The 17227-nt window shown below is 42.6% G+C and overlaps 1 protein-coding gene across 1 annotated transcript in view; it reads left to right on the top strand.

Moving 5' to 3' along the window:
• The window catches only part of PDGFRL (platelet derived growth factor receptor like), an 86201-nt gene that overhangs the window by 5617 nt on the left and 63357 nt on the right, over positions 1–17227 (top strand). The window contains exon 2 of the mRNA XM_029587071.1: positions 3582–3879. Within this exon, the coding sequence (XP_029442931.1) occupies positions 3582–3879 (298 nt within the window). The remainder of the gene's footprint in view (positions 1–3581; positions 3880–17227) is intronic.

The following is a 17227-nucleotide window of genomic DNA, read 5'->3' as shown; positions in this document are numbered from 1 at the left end:
CAGCTGTTTTGTGTTCTATGTAAACCGGTATGATTTACATGTAATGTAAGAATGTCGGTATATAAAAATCCAAAATAAATAAATTTAAGGCTCAGCATGATCCCATACATTCCATTGCACTGTCTGTATTCACAAGAATGTAATTATCTGATTCTACCACCAAAAGCCGCCCAGTTCCAAACCAACCCAATCCACAGAAAAAAAATGCTTCTCGCACTTAGCCGCCCAGTCCCAAACCAACCCAATCCACAGAAAAAAAATGCTTCTCGCACTTAGCCGCCCAGTCCCAAACCAACCCAATCCACAGAAAAAAAAATGCTTCTCACACTTAGCCGCCCAGTCCCAACCCAATCCACAGAAAAAAAAATGCTTCTCGCACTTAGCCGCCGTCCCAAACCAATCCACAGAAAAAAAAAAATGCTTCTCGCACTTAGCCGCCCAGTCCCTAACCAAATCAACCCAATCCAATCCAAGCCCAAGCAGAGAGAGACGAAATTTCACAGTCCCAAACTTTCCCCCAGCCCCCGCTCACCTGCCCTGGCCGCGGCCACGCAAGCCCCCAGCATCAGCAGTGAATCAGTAGAAAAAAAAAAGGGAAATGAGATTAATGGCGAGCAAACCCAAGGTGGATATGAAATTGCTGATGCAGTATACAGCTGCATGTGAACGGGGCAACATACACACATAAAAAAGTATGCACAAAGATTTCAAAATTCTTCACTGTTTTTTTTTCATAAAGATAAAACATAAGAGATGCCATATTGGGTCAGACCAAAGATCCTTTGAGCCCAGCATCCTGTCTCCAACAGTGGTCAATTCAGGTCACAAGCACCCAGCAGGATATCAAAGAATATATCCATCTATCATGCTCATAACCAGGGATAAGCAGTGGCTTTCCCAAGTCTACATTGCTAAAAATAGTTTTGCCTCCAGGAACTTGTCCAAACGTTTTTTGAACCCAACTACACTAACTGCTTTCACCTCATCCTGTAGCAACAAATTCTACAATTTAATTGTGTGCTGAGTGAAAAAAAAATAGTTTGATTTGTTTTAAATGTGCTACCTATTAGCTTCATGGAGTGTTCACTAGATCTAGTGCTATTTGAAAGGGTAAGTAATTGTTCCCTATTTACCTGTTCCACTCTAGTCAAGATTTTATAAACCTCTAGCATATCTCTTCTCTGCCATCTTCTGTCCAGGCTGAAGAGCCAGGGCAACCATTCCATCTCCTTTATCATTTTGGTCACCATTTTTCTGTACCTTTTCAAGTTCTGCTATATCTTTTCTAAGATGGGATGACCAGAATTGCACATCAAAGTGCAGATGCACCATGGAGCGATACAGAGGCATTATGATATCCTCTAATTTATTCTCCTTTCCTTTCCTAATAATACCTAACATTCTGTTTGCTTTTTTGAATGCCGCCACACACTGGGCTGAGGATTTCAAAGTATTGTCCACAATGATCCCTTTTCCTGGGTGGTGACAAGTTGTGAACAGCAGGAATATTTTTATCCACACTTGTTTGGGAGTGGGGGAGGGGGTTAAAGGTGTTTTTTCCATAGGTAGACAGACACTTGTTTACCTACAGAAATTCCTTTGAATATTTCCCCTTCAATGTCTAGCTATAACTTTACTAGTAGCCAAGATAGTATGGCAGCTATGGACAGAGTTAAGATATTCCGCCATTGTTATTGCCCCTTACTAGATGCTTTTTTTTCCTATCTGCTGGGAGAGTTTTGCATTTTTAGATCCTTCCCAGTCAGTTGGCCATTCCCCCTTATTTTGGGCTGAGCTCCCCTTTATAAGCTGGGCTGAGCATGAGGAAGGTATGGTTGGATGTAGTGTTTTGTTGGAAATGGAAGCTGCTGTTCGGTGTGGATCCCAGTAGGCCCCCTTGTCCTGCTCCCAGTTCAGGAGGCCACCCCCGCCTGAGGGGACCAGGATTGTGTGCTGTTAGCCCTACTGCAGGTCAAGGTGGGGTCTGCAGTTGCCCGGGGCGTGCTACTTTGCCCTGCGACCAGCAAAAGTAGGGCTGTAGTGACCTATAAGAGGAAGAAAACATTCGTTTTTGCAGAAGTGTATTTGTCATCTTGTCTTGAAGGAGGGAATTTGTTTCTCCAGCACCAGCTCCCTGCCTTACTTTTGGAGAGAAGTTTTTTTCATTTCCCTTCACTGGGGAGGGATGTGGACATTGGGACACTTATTCAGAGGCTAAACTGAGAGATCTGCCTACGTGAGTGCGTGTGGGAGAGAAACTGGTTGTGAGAGATTATACAAGGTACCTATCCCCAGGAGCTTAGGGCCCTGGAGGCTTGGCTTCCTCCTCCCCCCCCCCCCCCCGTTTCTACCCCAACCCCCCCTTGGTGACTTACTGTGGCCTTTTTGATGGTGAGAGCAAGAGAAAAGTGTAAGCTGGGAGACAGTGGCTCTAGTGACTTCTGCTGTGACCCTCTGTAATAGGGACCTCAAAACCAAGAGGGGGTTCCATTGTTTTCAGGTTTTTAAAAGTGTTCCAGAAGAGCTGAAAGCTCTCTAAAAGACCAGAAGTTCTAACAGCAAGCTTTGAAACCTCCTTGAGGTATCCCGGTTATCTCATAGAGCCAGCCACAAGGGTCAGAATGTAGCACTGTGCACTGTGGCACAAGCAATCTGGGTTTGGGTTTCCCGTTTTTTTTTAGGCTGGTTATGTGGTAAGGTGGTGTGCCCAGGCCCAGAGATGGAGGGATCATGAATGCGAACAAGCAGCAGTAACAGTGTCTTCTAACTGGCAAGAGTCCCTTGAAACACCTGGGTATGGTTAGGGTTGCCAACTGGCTCCAGATTTTCAGGACAGGTTGTTCCAGTCCTGGTTTTACCCCATTGCATGCAGGGATTTGTAGCTTTGCTTTCCTAAAGAACTGCATTAGGGAAATTAGAATTACAATTCCCTGAATGCATTGAGGTAAAACCAGGACTGGATCAACCTGTCCTGAAAATCTGGAGCCAATTGGCAACCCTAGGTATGATTTTTGGGGAATGGTAGAAACTACTAAGGGGCGAAAACATGTGTAAAGGCACATTTTTTCAAAAGCTATGCTGGTAGTTCAGTTTTGAAAGAAACAAGTAGAAGTGTTGACTTCCAGTATAATACAGTAGGCATAGTTCATAGCATTTTAATTGATCCTCCAGGAAGCTCAAACAATACAATGTGGGTGGAGTTGCTGGCTAAGTGGGAGGGGCTAGCATAGTGACATCAGCAGGGTGAGCAGCCGTAAACATTACAAGGACCAATATTCTATATGCAATATATAAACATGCATATAATCATTTTAGATACATTTTTTTGAATACGAATGGTCTCATTTTGGTTTCGCACTTCCGGAATAGCTTATCTGACAAAAAACTGGTGCAAATCCATTCAAGGAGACAGGATACTTGGCTACAGATGGACAGACATGCTGACAAATTACCAAAACCTGCAAAGACTATCATGCATAAAGAGAAGCTGGTATTATTTCACTGCAGGTCGCAAGCTAGCAAAGGCAATATCATCATATTGCACGTTATATTGTATTGCTCTTTCTTCATGTTTCTTCTAGTTGTTGGTCAGCAGCCTGCAAAGAGCAGGCATCCAAAGGAGCCAGGTGAAAACAGAATTAAGCCTGCCAGCAAAAGAATGAAGCCCAGACTGCCTGAACTAAAGGAAAGGGAGACCGCGGACACGGTTCCCAAAACCCAATCCATCATGACCCAAGTAATGGAGAAAGGCCGCTATCAGAAGCCTGCAGCCATGCTAAACCTGGCGGCAGGACAGAGCATTGAGCTGCGCTGCAAAGGAAGCCGGATAGGATGGGGCTATCCGTCTTATTTAGCCACTTTCAAGGACTCCAGGCTCACGTAAGTATCTTTTATCTTGGTTTTCCTCTAAATCAGATGTAACCCCTTTTTTAGGAAGTGGTAACTCCCTCCAGGGCAGATAACTAATTTATATATTCGGGGCTGTTCCAGCTAGCATTTCACATCCCACACTGACTCTCAATCCCTGAGGGAATTCTTTTTGTGGGGGGAAGCTCTCACTTATGGCCTGGACAAGGAAAAAAGGTTGTTAGTGTATATCTTTGATGTGTATCTGTTAGTGCTTCCCATGAGGCGAGATGCAGCAGTGAGTACACAGGTCCAGGACTGGGTGTAAAATAATTGTTTATTGATTCATAAAGTTAAATAAAGTCCATTGTCCAAAAAATGAGTGTACACCTGACTGTTGATGCCGGATGTTCTGCTTAGTAGGTGGGTGTCCTTATTACAGACATCTGGATAGAGCCCATGATGATTTTAAATGTGCGTTCTCTCCCAGCGGCTGATCCCTTGGAGTGTCAGTGACAGGGTCCCCCTCTGCATTACAAAATCCTACCTTTGGTCATCTCCTCCTCCTCAGACACCCAGCCTATCCTGGTCCCTTGATGGGTGAAAATCCAGATGGGATCTCCTGATTCATGCTCTTCCTTCCCTTAGTTCAGTTGTTACTTTGACCTTGAGTGTTTCTTTTCCTGGGGGACTTCTCTTAGGGGAAAAGTCAGCAGGATCAGGCTTTCCACCATGATGATGTTCAAATTCTAATCCCCAACTCTGAATCCTTATCTAAAGCTCTTCAGCTCTGGGAAGTACACCTTGCTGCCATAAACCAATTACTCACGCAAATGAACCTAGCCTTAAACACCTCCAAAACTGAACTCCTATTATTATGCCACAAGATAAATGACAAAATGCAAACTGACTTAACCTCAAACCTAATCAAATATCCAATTGTAATGGAAGTGAGAAACCTAGGTGTAACATTAGACAATGAACTTAACCTAAAAAAATTCATAAATACCACAATCAAAGACTGCTATTTTAAACTTCACGTATTAAAAAAACTAAGGCTCCTCTCACACCACTGCGACTTCAGAACTGTCCTTCAGGCTCTAATCCTCACCAAAATCGATTACTGCAACTCCATAGTATCAGGTCTCCCAGCGTCTACCCTAAGACCCCTTCAACTCCTACAAATCGCCACCGCCAGAGTCCTTACTAACACCCAAAGAAATGAGCACATTACACCTATCCTAAAAGAACTCCACTGGCTCCCGATTCCATCCAGAATACTATTTAAGAATCTTACTCTAATCCACAAGGTCCTATATAACCATAATATTCAATGGCTCGACTCTTCCCTTCATTTCCAGACCTCACACAGAACCACCAGATCATCCTTCAACGGAACCCTTACGATACCTTCACACAAACTAGCACACCTTACATCAATCCGTGATCGGTCACTATCACTTTCTGGCCCCTCCATCTGGAACTCAATGCCCAAAGAACTAAGACTGGACCCCAACCCACGCAGCTTTAAAAAAAAGTTAAAAACCTGGCTGTTCATGCAAGCATACCCATAACACCTCGCCCCCCCTCCGTTTCATTCCCCTCTCTCCTTTCTCTTGAAAAGCCAGTTTACCCAGTTTCTTATACTGACTGTACTGTTTTAATAGTTGATTTTACTATAAGTTACTGTTCTGTTATTTTTCATTTTGACTTCCTATTCTTCCCCTCCTTAACTCAATCTTTTGTTTGATATACCTTGAGCTGGTAAAAATTAGATGAAATTTCTTTTCTGATACCAATCTTTTGTTCCTATGTAGTTCCACGTAAACCAATGTGATGTGCAAACAAACATCAGGATACCAAAATAAATATTTTGGTAAATGTGCAGCATTTACCAGCCCGACAGTGTTTTAAAATCTTTTTACCAAAAATGAAATATTTCTGTCATTCATTTTACTTTTGTACCCATTGCCTCCTTTGGAGTTGGCCCATGTAAGTGTTCAGGATCATATGTAAATGATAAAATGTAGTGATTGCATTGTGGGTGAATTTATTTTGGACTCTTACCCTTAGTTTGAACCAACAGCACAACTGGAGTATGTTCAGTGTAATTCCTCTGTCCAGGTCCAGATGATGGTGACAACTAGGTTTGTGCTTTCATTGAAACTGAACATTTTAATGAAATTTTCCATTTCTTTTCATTTAGTTTTTTAAAAAAATGAAAGAAAAACAGAGAAAATTGATTTCATTTTCCTTCATTTTGTTTTAAAAAAGTAGTCCGCTTCCTGTCCTACCGAAAAAAAAACACCACCACATCCCCTGTTCCCTCCCCCGATATTGCCAGCTTCCCCTGGACTCTTTTACCCTACGAAGTCTTTAAAATCCTTATAAATTTTCATGGGGTAGGAATAATCCCATCACTCCTACCCATTGCCACTTGTTTTTTTTTTCAGATGACACTGACAGAGCAAGGATGGCACCGTTATTACATTGTTCTGTACTAAACAACACCAGCCCTAATTCTGGCTGGCACCATTTTGTACAGAAAAAAAAGTAATAATGGCACCAGCCTTGCTCTGCTAGCACCATTTAAAATAGCTGCGGTGGCAGGACAGAAACTATTGGAGATTTCTCCTACCCATGAAGATTTTTTAACAGATTTTAAAGACTTCATGGAGTAATAGGGTCCGAGAGAGGCTGGGTCATTGGGGGAGGGACCAGGAGGAGATCTGGCTTTGTTTTTACAGCTGGACAACACTGAACCTTTTCTTATTTTATATTTTTGTTTGATTTTTTTATTATTTTTTTCATTTCAAATAAATAAAACAAAAAAATCAAAAACCAAAACTAATCTATGTGCACCCTTAGTGACATCAGCAGAGGAACTGTGCATGTTCAGCAAATGAGAATGAGAGTCATGCCTATTCTAATGATGCATATTCTGAGGAAGGACTGGTGTAGAAATGCACATGGGGGGGGGGGGGGTACTCATCTTTTCTGAGATACACAGGTCCTCTGAGCTGTGTTTTTCAAACATTTGCTCAAGTTGACCAAGAACCTTCTGCTGGAAGGCTTGATTATGAGTGAATTCTGAGTGCATGGAGATTTACTCCTGTGCTTAATTTTAGAATAAACCTCTAAAGTGTGCACAAAGAAGGCCTGACTTCATGAAGCTGTTGAATGCCCTGGAATCCACTAGGTGGAACTTATGCTCCAGTTCTAATTCCATTGCCTGCCTTTGCCTTCAGGAAGACATAATTGTACCCTCCTGCAGCAGTATAGGATAATAGAGTACACCCAGGCTGTTTGGTACTTGCTGATATCAGAAGTCCTTACTATTTTGTCTCTCAGATTTTAGAAGTGAGGGAAGCAGAAGGATTAAGAGGTGCAATATGGCAACCAAAGATACATTTTTTGCCAAAAGAAAAAATTCTGGCTCAGAGTTTTTGTTTTTTTTTAATTTTCCTGCCCTATTCCAGTTTTGCAAATATGCACCTTCCCTATATCCCCTCCCCTCCCCTTAAGCAGTGGCTCCATTCTCTCCCCTTTCCTTTGCCTTGAAGTGGCTGATCTGCATAGGGTAAGGGAAGAGAGGGGCAGCTGCTACCACCAAATAGCAGCAAATGTAGTCTGTCGGGAAGCGTGGGAGCTGTGGGCCAGCAGATGCTCACACTCCAGGCGGGAGCTCTGTCCTCCTGCTCCTGCTCCTATTTGGATAGGAAGCCCATGCCAGAGGAGGAGGGACTGAGAACATGCGCTGGCTCATAACTCATGTACTTGCTAATGGACTACAGCTGCTTCGGTTTGGTGGTTTCACCTGGGGCCCCTCTTCTCTTGGGCAACTCATTTGTTTCAGTGCAGAGAGCTGGAGGGGGGCGGATGTTGGATCCACCGATGTAAGGTGGAGGTGTCATGGAGTATGGACAACGTCAGCTTTTGCTGCCTTTTCACTCGTGCTGCTCTATGGGTTGCGTCAGCTTTGCTGGTGTTTGGACAGTGCATGACTTATTTTGTGCCGGTTAGTACAGCATAGGCGGTACAAGCAATGATTATTCTCATTTGCACTTCTGCCTGAAGGAGGGGATAAAATAGCCCTCACAAAGAACTTTCCTCATGTGAAAGAAGAACGACAGAATTAGACCCAGAAACCAGATCTTCATATTACACCATTGGACCTCAAGAAAGCTAGTTAACTTCCATTTGCTCAAAGTTTAGATTATATGCCGGATGGAGAAGGGGCATTCAAACCATGCTCATGGTGCTATATAAAATAAGTATTATTACTATTCTCTTAGGTCAGTACATTTATTACATTAATGATAAATGAGGCCTTGTCCTTGACATTGTCCTCGCTATAATTTTATCATACTGTTATTATCACTATTTTGTAAATGTTTTCCCTTTTGCTTTAACCACTTTAGCCAAGTGGCCTAACACGGCCGATGCAGTAAAGTGCGCTCAGGCTGAACGCATTGTTAGCCCCCATTTGGCTGCGCGTTTTCGACGCGCTATTTTTACCCCTTATACAGTAAGGAAAATGCGCAGCCAAATGGGGGCTAACAATGCGTTCAGCCTGAGCGCACTTTACTGCATCGGCCGTGTTAGGCCACTTGGCTAAAGTGGTTAAAGCGAAACTAATAGCGCCTGCAACATGCAAATGCATGTTGATGGGCCTATTAGTTATTCCCACGCGTTACAGAAAGTAAAATGTGCAGCAAAGCTGCACATTTTAATTTCGGCCAGCACTGGGAAAGTGTACAGAAAAGCAGAAAAAACTACTTTTCTGTACACCCTCCGACTTAATATGATAGCGATATTAAGTCAGAGGCCCCCAAAATAAAAAAAAAATTTAAAAATCTGCCCATGGGTTGGAAGATGGACGCTCAGTTTTGCCGGCGTCCATTTTCTGAACCTGTGGCGGTCAGCGGGTTCGAGAACCGATGCCGGTAAAATTGAGCGTCGGCTGTCAAACCCGCTGACAGCCGCCGTTTCTGTCAAAAAGGAGGCGCTAGGGGACGCACTAGTGTCCCTAGCGCCTCCTTTTACCGCCGGCCCTAATTTGCATACAGGCCGATACTGAATTGCGCGCCCATGACACTGGCCTGTTCACTCGTTGGGAGAGCGGGCGCTCGCCCGCTCTCCCGCAACTTTATTGTATCGGCCCGACAGCAACCACAATTCTTTTCACAGAACATTTGAAAATTGTCATGGCTGCATCTGTCTGCTCCAGCCTCACTCTCACTTCCTCCTTTCCCATTCCCTGCACACTGCCTGGGAGGGGAGAGATGGAGCAGGGGGCTGTTCTCTGGTGAGTGAGAGGCCTACCAAGGGGGAGAGCCCTGGGGTCAGGTCAGGTAAAGGAGATAGTGCTAGGCTGAGGCTTGGGAATTTGGGGGAGCCTGCTGGAGACAGAGAGCGCATATGAGTGACAGTGTGAGCACCCCTACTCCACACTGAATCCTAGGGTATGTTCCTGAAGCCTGGTGCAGACATGTGATGCCTGCATGTTGCATCTTCCAGTTGCCAGCTGGCTGTTGAGAAAGGAGCCACTGCCACAGGCAGTAGTTGGGAGCTCCAGAGCTGCCTACTGAATGATAATACTGCTGCCGGAGGAGCCTGTGCCTCTTTGCGCTGAGACAGAGTCATCAAAGAGGGACTGATAAAGCACTTTGTTAACCTGGAAGCCACTGCCAATAGGAGGACTCAGAATAAGGGAGTATTAAAGATCAGCCAGTTAGTGGGGAAAGGGCTAAGATGATCGTAGGGGAGGGTTTATAGAGGGCAATGTGGGAAGAACATGGAGGGGAGAGAGAGAGAGGGGGGGAGCGATGCTGGGCAGTGGGTGAGGAGAGAGTCCCTGCCCCAAAAAGCTTGTAATCTAAGAAGATGGGCAAAGGGTGGAGGAGAGAGCGGGAGAGACTTAATAATAAATAACCATCATTTTATCGCACTACTGAACAAGCTTGGTTGGATGTGTAACCCCTAGGTGGGATGGATCCTTTAACTGGCACCCAGGGACACATAGAAAGAATTAGAGATGGACCTTTCTGGTTAAACAACTCCACAGTCTCTATATACCTTTCACTTGCTCCATGCATAGCTTTAGTCTCTGAGGCCAGGCTCCCAGTTGTGGAGATGAACAATAGCTCATACCTTGCTTGTTTGCAATCAAGCCTTGTCTCCGTCCTTTGGATCTTTGCATCCAGTAAACACACAGGAGAAGAATGGTGGTTTCCAGCTTCTTTACTAATAGTTTGATCAGGTGATTGAATAATATTTTCACTTCTTGTATTCGACTGATTAGCAGCAATAAATAGTAAGAGAGCAGATAGGATAAACTTGTGACTTCATGTCTTCTGACAGTCTCTTAAACACTCTGGAAGCACTCCTTATTTATGTTCACAGTTCTTTTACTTCCCCTTACTCAATTTAAGTTAGTTCAATCCTCCTTTAACTCCTATTTTAGTTCTTAAATCTTCCCAGAGAAAGTGGTTAGAAAGTATACAATTCCAATATGTAATCAGAACGTAGTCCCAGATTTAATATTGTCTTCCAAGAAATCCTTTAGACATCCTTTAACCCTTCAGACAGCACCAGAAGGGTACTTCCCTCTTTTCTTGATTCTGTTAACTCCTTAGGCAGTGCGTGGTGGGCACTTCTCTGCTCTTATGTAAAACTTCCCTCAATAGCTACAAAGTTCTTGTTACCTTTAGGTTGCTTCTTCTTTCTTTCTCCGGGTAGTGCACTTTACTGGGATTCCTTGCTTTATATGGAATTTGTAACTCCTCTATCTTTCTGAATGAAAGACTTCCCTCTTCTAAACCTTTTGGTATATTGGCTCCCAGATACCAGGGGTTATCAGCTCCAAGTGGAAAAAATAATAGCTGAACCCAAAAGAGGAAAAATTAAGCAAGAAGCTGGAAGGGTGGAATAAAATTTCCTTGCCTCCAAACAGAGGAGATAGTGCAAAAAAGATAGTTAATGCAAACATATAATTCTTCTGCATCAGGTCACCAGACAGCTTAAATCCTCTGAAGGAGAGACAAAAGACTGCCAGAATCTTCCTGTACCCTTGATCTAACCTCGCAGAGCAGACACCCCCAATTCACTGTCAAGGCTCTCACAGGGAATGCTCATAAATTGGCTTAAAAGAGTCCAAAACAATCTTAAAGGCTGGATAGACAAGTCAACGGAGGCTGGCTCCTAAATGGGAAAACTTCCTTACTCCAAATCCCATAACTGAGGAAAAATTACACAGCAGGAAGCAGCAAGCTCCTGATTGCTTGAAAGTCTAACGGACAGTCCAGGAGGATAGCAGGTGCGTTGGGATTGATAAACAGCCAAGATACACCACCTGCATGTTCCCACATGGGGGACCTCTATCAATTCTCTCTCCACAGAACCTTCCCAGATTAATGGTACACTCCTTTAGTAAGGGAAACCAAAGGTCCCTTACATATGTTCAGTGATAGATTACTTTCTTCACTTTGTTGCTTACAGTAAATTGGACAAGGTAATTTTTGACTCAACACACAATCAAGCTGTGGAATTTGTTGCTGGAGAATATGATCAAGGCTTCTAGCATGGCTGGGTTTAAAAGGGGTTCCTGGAAGGGGTTCCTGGAAGAAAAGTCCAAAAACCATAATTAGCCATGTAAACATGGGAAAGCTACTGCTAGTCCCTGGGAATGAGCAACAAGCAGTGGATCTACTATTTGGGGTCTGCAGGGCATTTGTGACCTGGATTGGCCACTGTCAAAGACAGGATGCTGGGCTCGATGAACCTTTGGTCTGACCCGGCATAGCACATCTTATATCATGTCCCTTATACCTTTGTGCTTATCCTTCATTAGTTTTTCCATTATCCAATAACTTTATTTTATAACCTGGAAATGTAATCTATTGTCGTAAACAGAATGAACATTTTAATTGGAAATCATATATAACCAGAAAATTGTGCAAAACCCACATAGCTGAAACTACAGATTTTCCAGATCTAACTCTGCTTCAGTTAAAACTAAATGTAGTTATATGCCAAGCAGAAATTATCTCTTTGAAATAATTACCTGATAGAGCAAAACAATTATTGTATGGCTCATACATACAAGCAGCTCTAGAGTGCTCCAACCCTCTCTCTGCCTGTGGGCTTCCAGTACACAACCTGTTACAGCAAGCCATTCTCATATCAAATGCAAACCTGCCTTTCTTAGGAAGGGCTCAGCTCTAAAGCTTGGATTTCAGCCATCCCATAGAAAATTAGTAAAATTATAACTTGCAGAGTTGTTAGATATTATCTTTTCTTTAATCCTGAGAAGTTTAAGAGACCTACAGCAATGTTGACTTTGAGGAATCTAGGCTAGTATTCTCAATTATCATCATAGAACATGAAAAAAGGGTCATTTGAAGCCAAATATTAAACATCGTACTGGTCTGGTCTATAGAATTTATATAGATTTAGCTCATGCCTTTTCATTGGTAGCACATGATGAGTTACGTTCAGGTACAGTAGGTATTTTCCCATCTCCAGAGGGTTTACTATCTAACTTATTTTTCAAGGCTTTTGTGTTTGACTTAGGAGCTTTGTGTGAGCCTATAAAGTATCAGTCATCACTTATGTATTTTAGGAAAGATCTGTCATCCCAGGGATACTGATTGGGGTCATGGGAACTACAGTGGATATATAGACATAGATATAGATATAACTTTCTATCCTTCTGGTAAGTTTAGCATTTAACAATTGAATTATGATTCTATTGTGGTTCCTGACTGGAAAAATTGGAACCTTTAGAATATGATTCCCAGAGACACAAAATGGGAGAAAAGGTTTAATTAATCTGGCCCTTAGATTGGGAGTGATGGAAAGTATAACTCTGGATCTAGAATCTGGATGAAAGCTGAGTATATGAAGTAATCAGTCTAGGCTCCATAATGCCATTTAGAAATCTGAAGCAACCTTTCTGAGAGCTGGAATAGGTCTTGGAATAGCTGTTCTGGGTGCCCAGATTGTATTCTGTTCTTTTTTTTTTTTTTAATTTTTATAATTTTCAAACAAATCACAAGAATCCTCTTATACAGCAACGGGGAGAATATCATATAGAAATATACATCTTTAAATCACATACCATCACAAAATTGTAGGAAATATCAAACATGAATTCTCCAAATAAAGAAAGAACATGGGAGAGACAAGTGTAATGATGGCGGTTACAATATACAGGGAAAAAGAAAATATCCCGTGAGTACCCCGCCACATAATTCTAGCACCTAACCCAAATACAAGGGAGTTCTTCAGGAATGAGCATCAAGAAATGCTCGTAATTGTGTAGGTTCAAAAAACACATTATTTAAATCTGAATGATAAACTAAGCATTTGCATGGATCTCTCAACAAAAATTTAGCTCCTCGAGATAAGGCCTCCAATCTCATTTCAAGAAACCTTAACTCCATAACTGAGTGGCCCTTGCTATGTCAGGGTAGATCCATATATTTTGGCCATAAAACAAAGAAGAACGCTTCTGCAGGAAAAACCTTAATACATCATTTTTATCAGACATAAAGGTAAATGAAACTAACAAAGTAGCGCGATTAGTTATCACAGTATCTAAAGACATTTCTAAAATATCAGAAAGATTTAAAGACTGCTCAGATTATTGTTGGTCAGCAGGTAGCATTTGATTCTGATGATTTGTAGGTCAATAATACATTTTTTTAAAAATAACCGGCACGTTATCTAGAGGAAATCCCAATACCCAGGTTAAATAAGATTTAAACATATCAGTAGGTGAGATCATTTTAACATATGGAAAATTAAGTACACAAAGATTTTAAGATTTCAAGGCACTTTCAATGTTTTCTATCTTCCTTGTATGAACCAGTTCAGATTGTACTAAACTATGCTGGAGACTCTCCACAGATGTTTAATGGGTATCTATCTGTCCCACTTTTTCTTCAAGAATGTTAACAGCTTTATCCATAGTTGGTATCCTTTGGTTAATATCCAAAGCTATATTCATTAGAGTAGAAATTGCCAACTTCAAAGAGACCAAAGCAGTCTACAAAGAATTCAAATTAATCACTGGAGGTTTTATCAAGGAGATTCTAGGCACAGAGCTGCAGACAAGATGGCTGCCACCCATCTTTTCTTTTTCCTCAGAGTTATATTTCCTTTTAGATGCCTCTTACAAAAAGGAAAGCTAAGATTAGGGAGAATTTAATCTCTTCTCCCATATCTGATGACCACCAGCCTCGGATTGATAGCTTTTTCACGGCCCCACCGACTACGCTGTTGGAAGGAGCAGCCACTGCAACTGCCGATGCAGATTGGACATTAGCGTTGCTGGCTGAAGGAGTGTCATTGAGTCCCGGGGCACCTCTAATACCCTTCCCACCATTTGATACTCTACCATTTGGGCTAACAATCCAACCTTACAATCTTGACCAGAGTGTTGTCCAGAGGTTGGGGAAAGATCTCGAGCTGGAAGGCCCTGGAGTTGGAAGGGTGGAGCCTCCAGCGACGCTGCTTGAGAGCCCTGGCTGGGCCTCAGGCATGACCAGCTTAGTTGGCCCCTCTGGAGTTGGGGACAGTGATACCATCTCCCCGGGAGCAGGAGATGTTGTCTTGAAAGTATGCTCTGATTGTATTCTGTTCTAACTGTCTGGACTCCTGTGTTGGGTATGCAATGGCCTGAAACAAAGCTCAGACTTTATTCTGGGCTCTGACTTGGCATTCCAGTTTTATTCCAGTCCTGTTTATGCGACTCGTCATACTGTAGCTTTGTTTCTCAGTAAGTGTGACATAGCAACATAGATGACAGATAAAGACCAAAATGGCCCATTTAGTCTGAGATTCATCCTCTTTTGGTAGATGTATGTCTAAAATTTCCAAATGCAACTCAGCACCAACTTCTCCCACTTGGGTCTTTCACCCAATATCGCAATCTTCCTTTCATGCCTGTCCCAATCATGTAAAGAACACCACCAACCAAGTCCATAATGATCATAATAGTGTTGGCCTTCCCAAGCTTTCTTTAAGCCCTACTGAAGTCATACCACTCTTGTTTTGGATTGTAACTCCTGTTCCATGCAGGTTGCCCTCTGTGATCATCACTGCTGTATATAAGAACTCCGACTGGGACTTAAGTATTGCAATGCAAAAGGCCTTGAAAGTAATCCCCCCCGGTGATGTTTCTCCCATCCCATTAGCATAATGGGCAAATATAGTTGTTTCCTCCCAATGTAGCAGAAGTGTTTAATATGAAATCCAGTTTTACACAGTCATTTATCTCCTACCTCTCCATGCTGTATTCTCCTCTAAACTCACCTGATTGGCACCAAGTATTCTCTTCTTCTCCCTTTTAGTTACTCCTCTTCTCCAAAATGTCTAGTAAATATTCTTGGGCCCTGTTGAGGGTCCATCCCAATTTCTGTCTCCCTTCTCTCCTTTACCTCTAAATGGCTGTAAGCCATCCCTCCTCTGGATATTGATGATCCGTGGGTTCCTTCTCAATCAAGATATCTCTCCCTTTGACATTAGAGCAGCAAAGAAAATGAATTAACGGAATCACTAATTAATGGGTACTCAGAAATCAAATAATCAATTGAAAAATGGAAAAAGAGGATAGAGTGGAAAAAACTCCCACCCAAAATAATAAGCTCCATGGAGGCAGTAGGAATTAAAAACAGAAAATTCAAGGGACAGCCATGACATGCTGTCCCTGAGAAGGAAACATAAAAATCCACATGTTAAAATGGTGGTCTGGCTATATATACTAGAAGAACCTACCAAATACTCTCTTCCTCATGGGAAGCTAAACACCCACATTCTGAATGACTTCTAGTTGGGGTCTGATAGGATCTCTACATAGATCCAATGCGTAAGTGTCTATTACAACAGGTGTTCATTTTATAAGATAGCTTCTGCATTAATTATTTGCAATATACTTTGAATTCTGATCCACTTAAACTGCATCTAATAAGAAATAATATTCATGACATCCATCGCTGAAATGCTTATTAAATATATTAGAGAAGTGAATAGAATAAGCATCCATAATGAAGGGAGTCGCCTTCAATACATGAAAATTTAAGAAGACAATTTTCAAAGCCATTTACCTGGGTAAATTGGCCTGTCTGAAAATTGCTTTTCTAAAAGCGCCCAAAAATGCACGTGTTTTATTTATTTATTTGCAGTACTTTATTTTCCACCTATTGCCAGTGTAACCTTGTTTTTTCATGGATTTGATAGGTTCCAAAGGACTCACAAAAGAATTTGTATCTGGGCTGTCTTCACTAACAACCGTCCCTTCCTGTTTGTTCCCCAAGGTATGGGTCCTTTTTTGTGGGGGTGAAGGCAGACCTTCCTGGTCCAGGTGGTGGCATGATTTCTTCCTAGCCGTGTGGTTGTCTCTATTACTTGATTGATGCTGCAGGGACAAGCAGGCGGGACACAGTACTGGATGTTCATAAACGTTTACTGATGTCTGTAAAAGGTTAAATCAATGTTCAGTCAGGTATAGCAGTGTGAGTTACAGCTGCACTTTAGTCTACTTCTGTGTAAGTGTTCCTGGGCTCAGGTTCCCTGGGTGTTGAACTTCCCACTCTTGTACTGAGTGCATAAGTGTCCAGATGACTAAGCAAATCCTACCAGCGATGGGATCCCCTTCAGCACAGAAAAATCCTACCTGAGTCCAAGGTTTACTCCTCTTTCACCCAGCCTGCGCCCAATACCTTTGCAAGTCTCCTTTGTCTTTCTCCTTCATCCTGATGGAAATGACCTCTCTGGAGGGAAGGCCTGATGTCTGAGGTGGAATCTGAGCTATTGCAGCCCCAGCCCCTGGAGTGGTGGATAAAAATCCTCCTCACAACAAAAGACGACAAATTACTGAAAAGTCCAAAAATCTTCTCTGGAGTGAATATCGTCACTGCAGCCCCCTTTTCTCCTCAGATGGGTGCTCACAGGTCATCAGTTACATGGCCTCCATATCCGGGGGGATGGCCATCAGCATGGAGGCTCCAGGCTCTCACATTTGTCAAAATTTTCAAAAATAGATTTAAAAAAATCTCAACAAGGTCTCTCTTTTACCCTAGGAGGTACACCTATGCTGGCAGACAGTGCACTTGGTAGGGATTCTCCTCTAAACAAACTTTACCAAGTGAGGGAGATAGGCCTCTCTCTAAAAGGGAGAACAAAAAGAGCTCCTTACTCCTCAAGAGCTAACTCAAAAGACCACACCTGCTCCTAGCCTAGTCCCTTTGTCTGGATAGGAATCAGACCATTACAGACAGCCTCAGAGGGAGGTACTGCAGAGAATGTGCTGTCCCTCTAGCTGTAATTACTAAGGCAAGGATCTAGGGCCATCTAGTGGGCAATCAGGGGGTCCTCA

The sequence above is a fragment of the Rhinatrema bivittatum genome, chromosome 1, assembly GCF_901001135.1.
Source record: "Rhinatrema bivittatum chromosome 1, aRhiBiv1.1, whole genome shotgun sequence".
NCBI lineage: Eukaryota > Metazoa > Chordata > Amphibia > Gymnophiona > Rhinatrematidae > Rhinatrema > Rhinatrema bivittatum.
The sequence above is the reverse complement of the archived record's forward strand: the minus strand, read 5'-3'. Positions and strand labels throughout refer to the sequence as shown.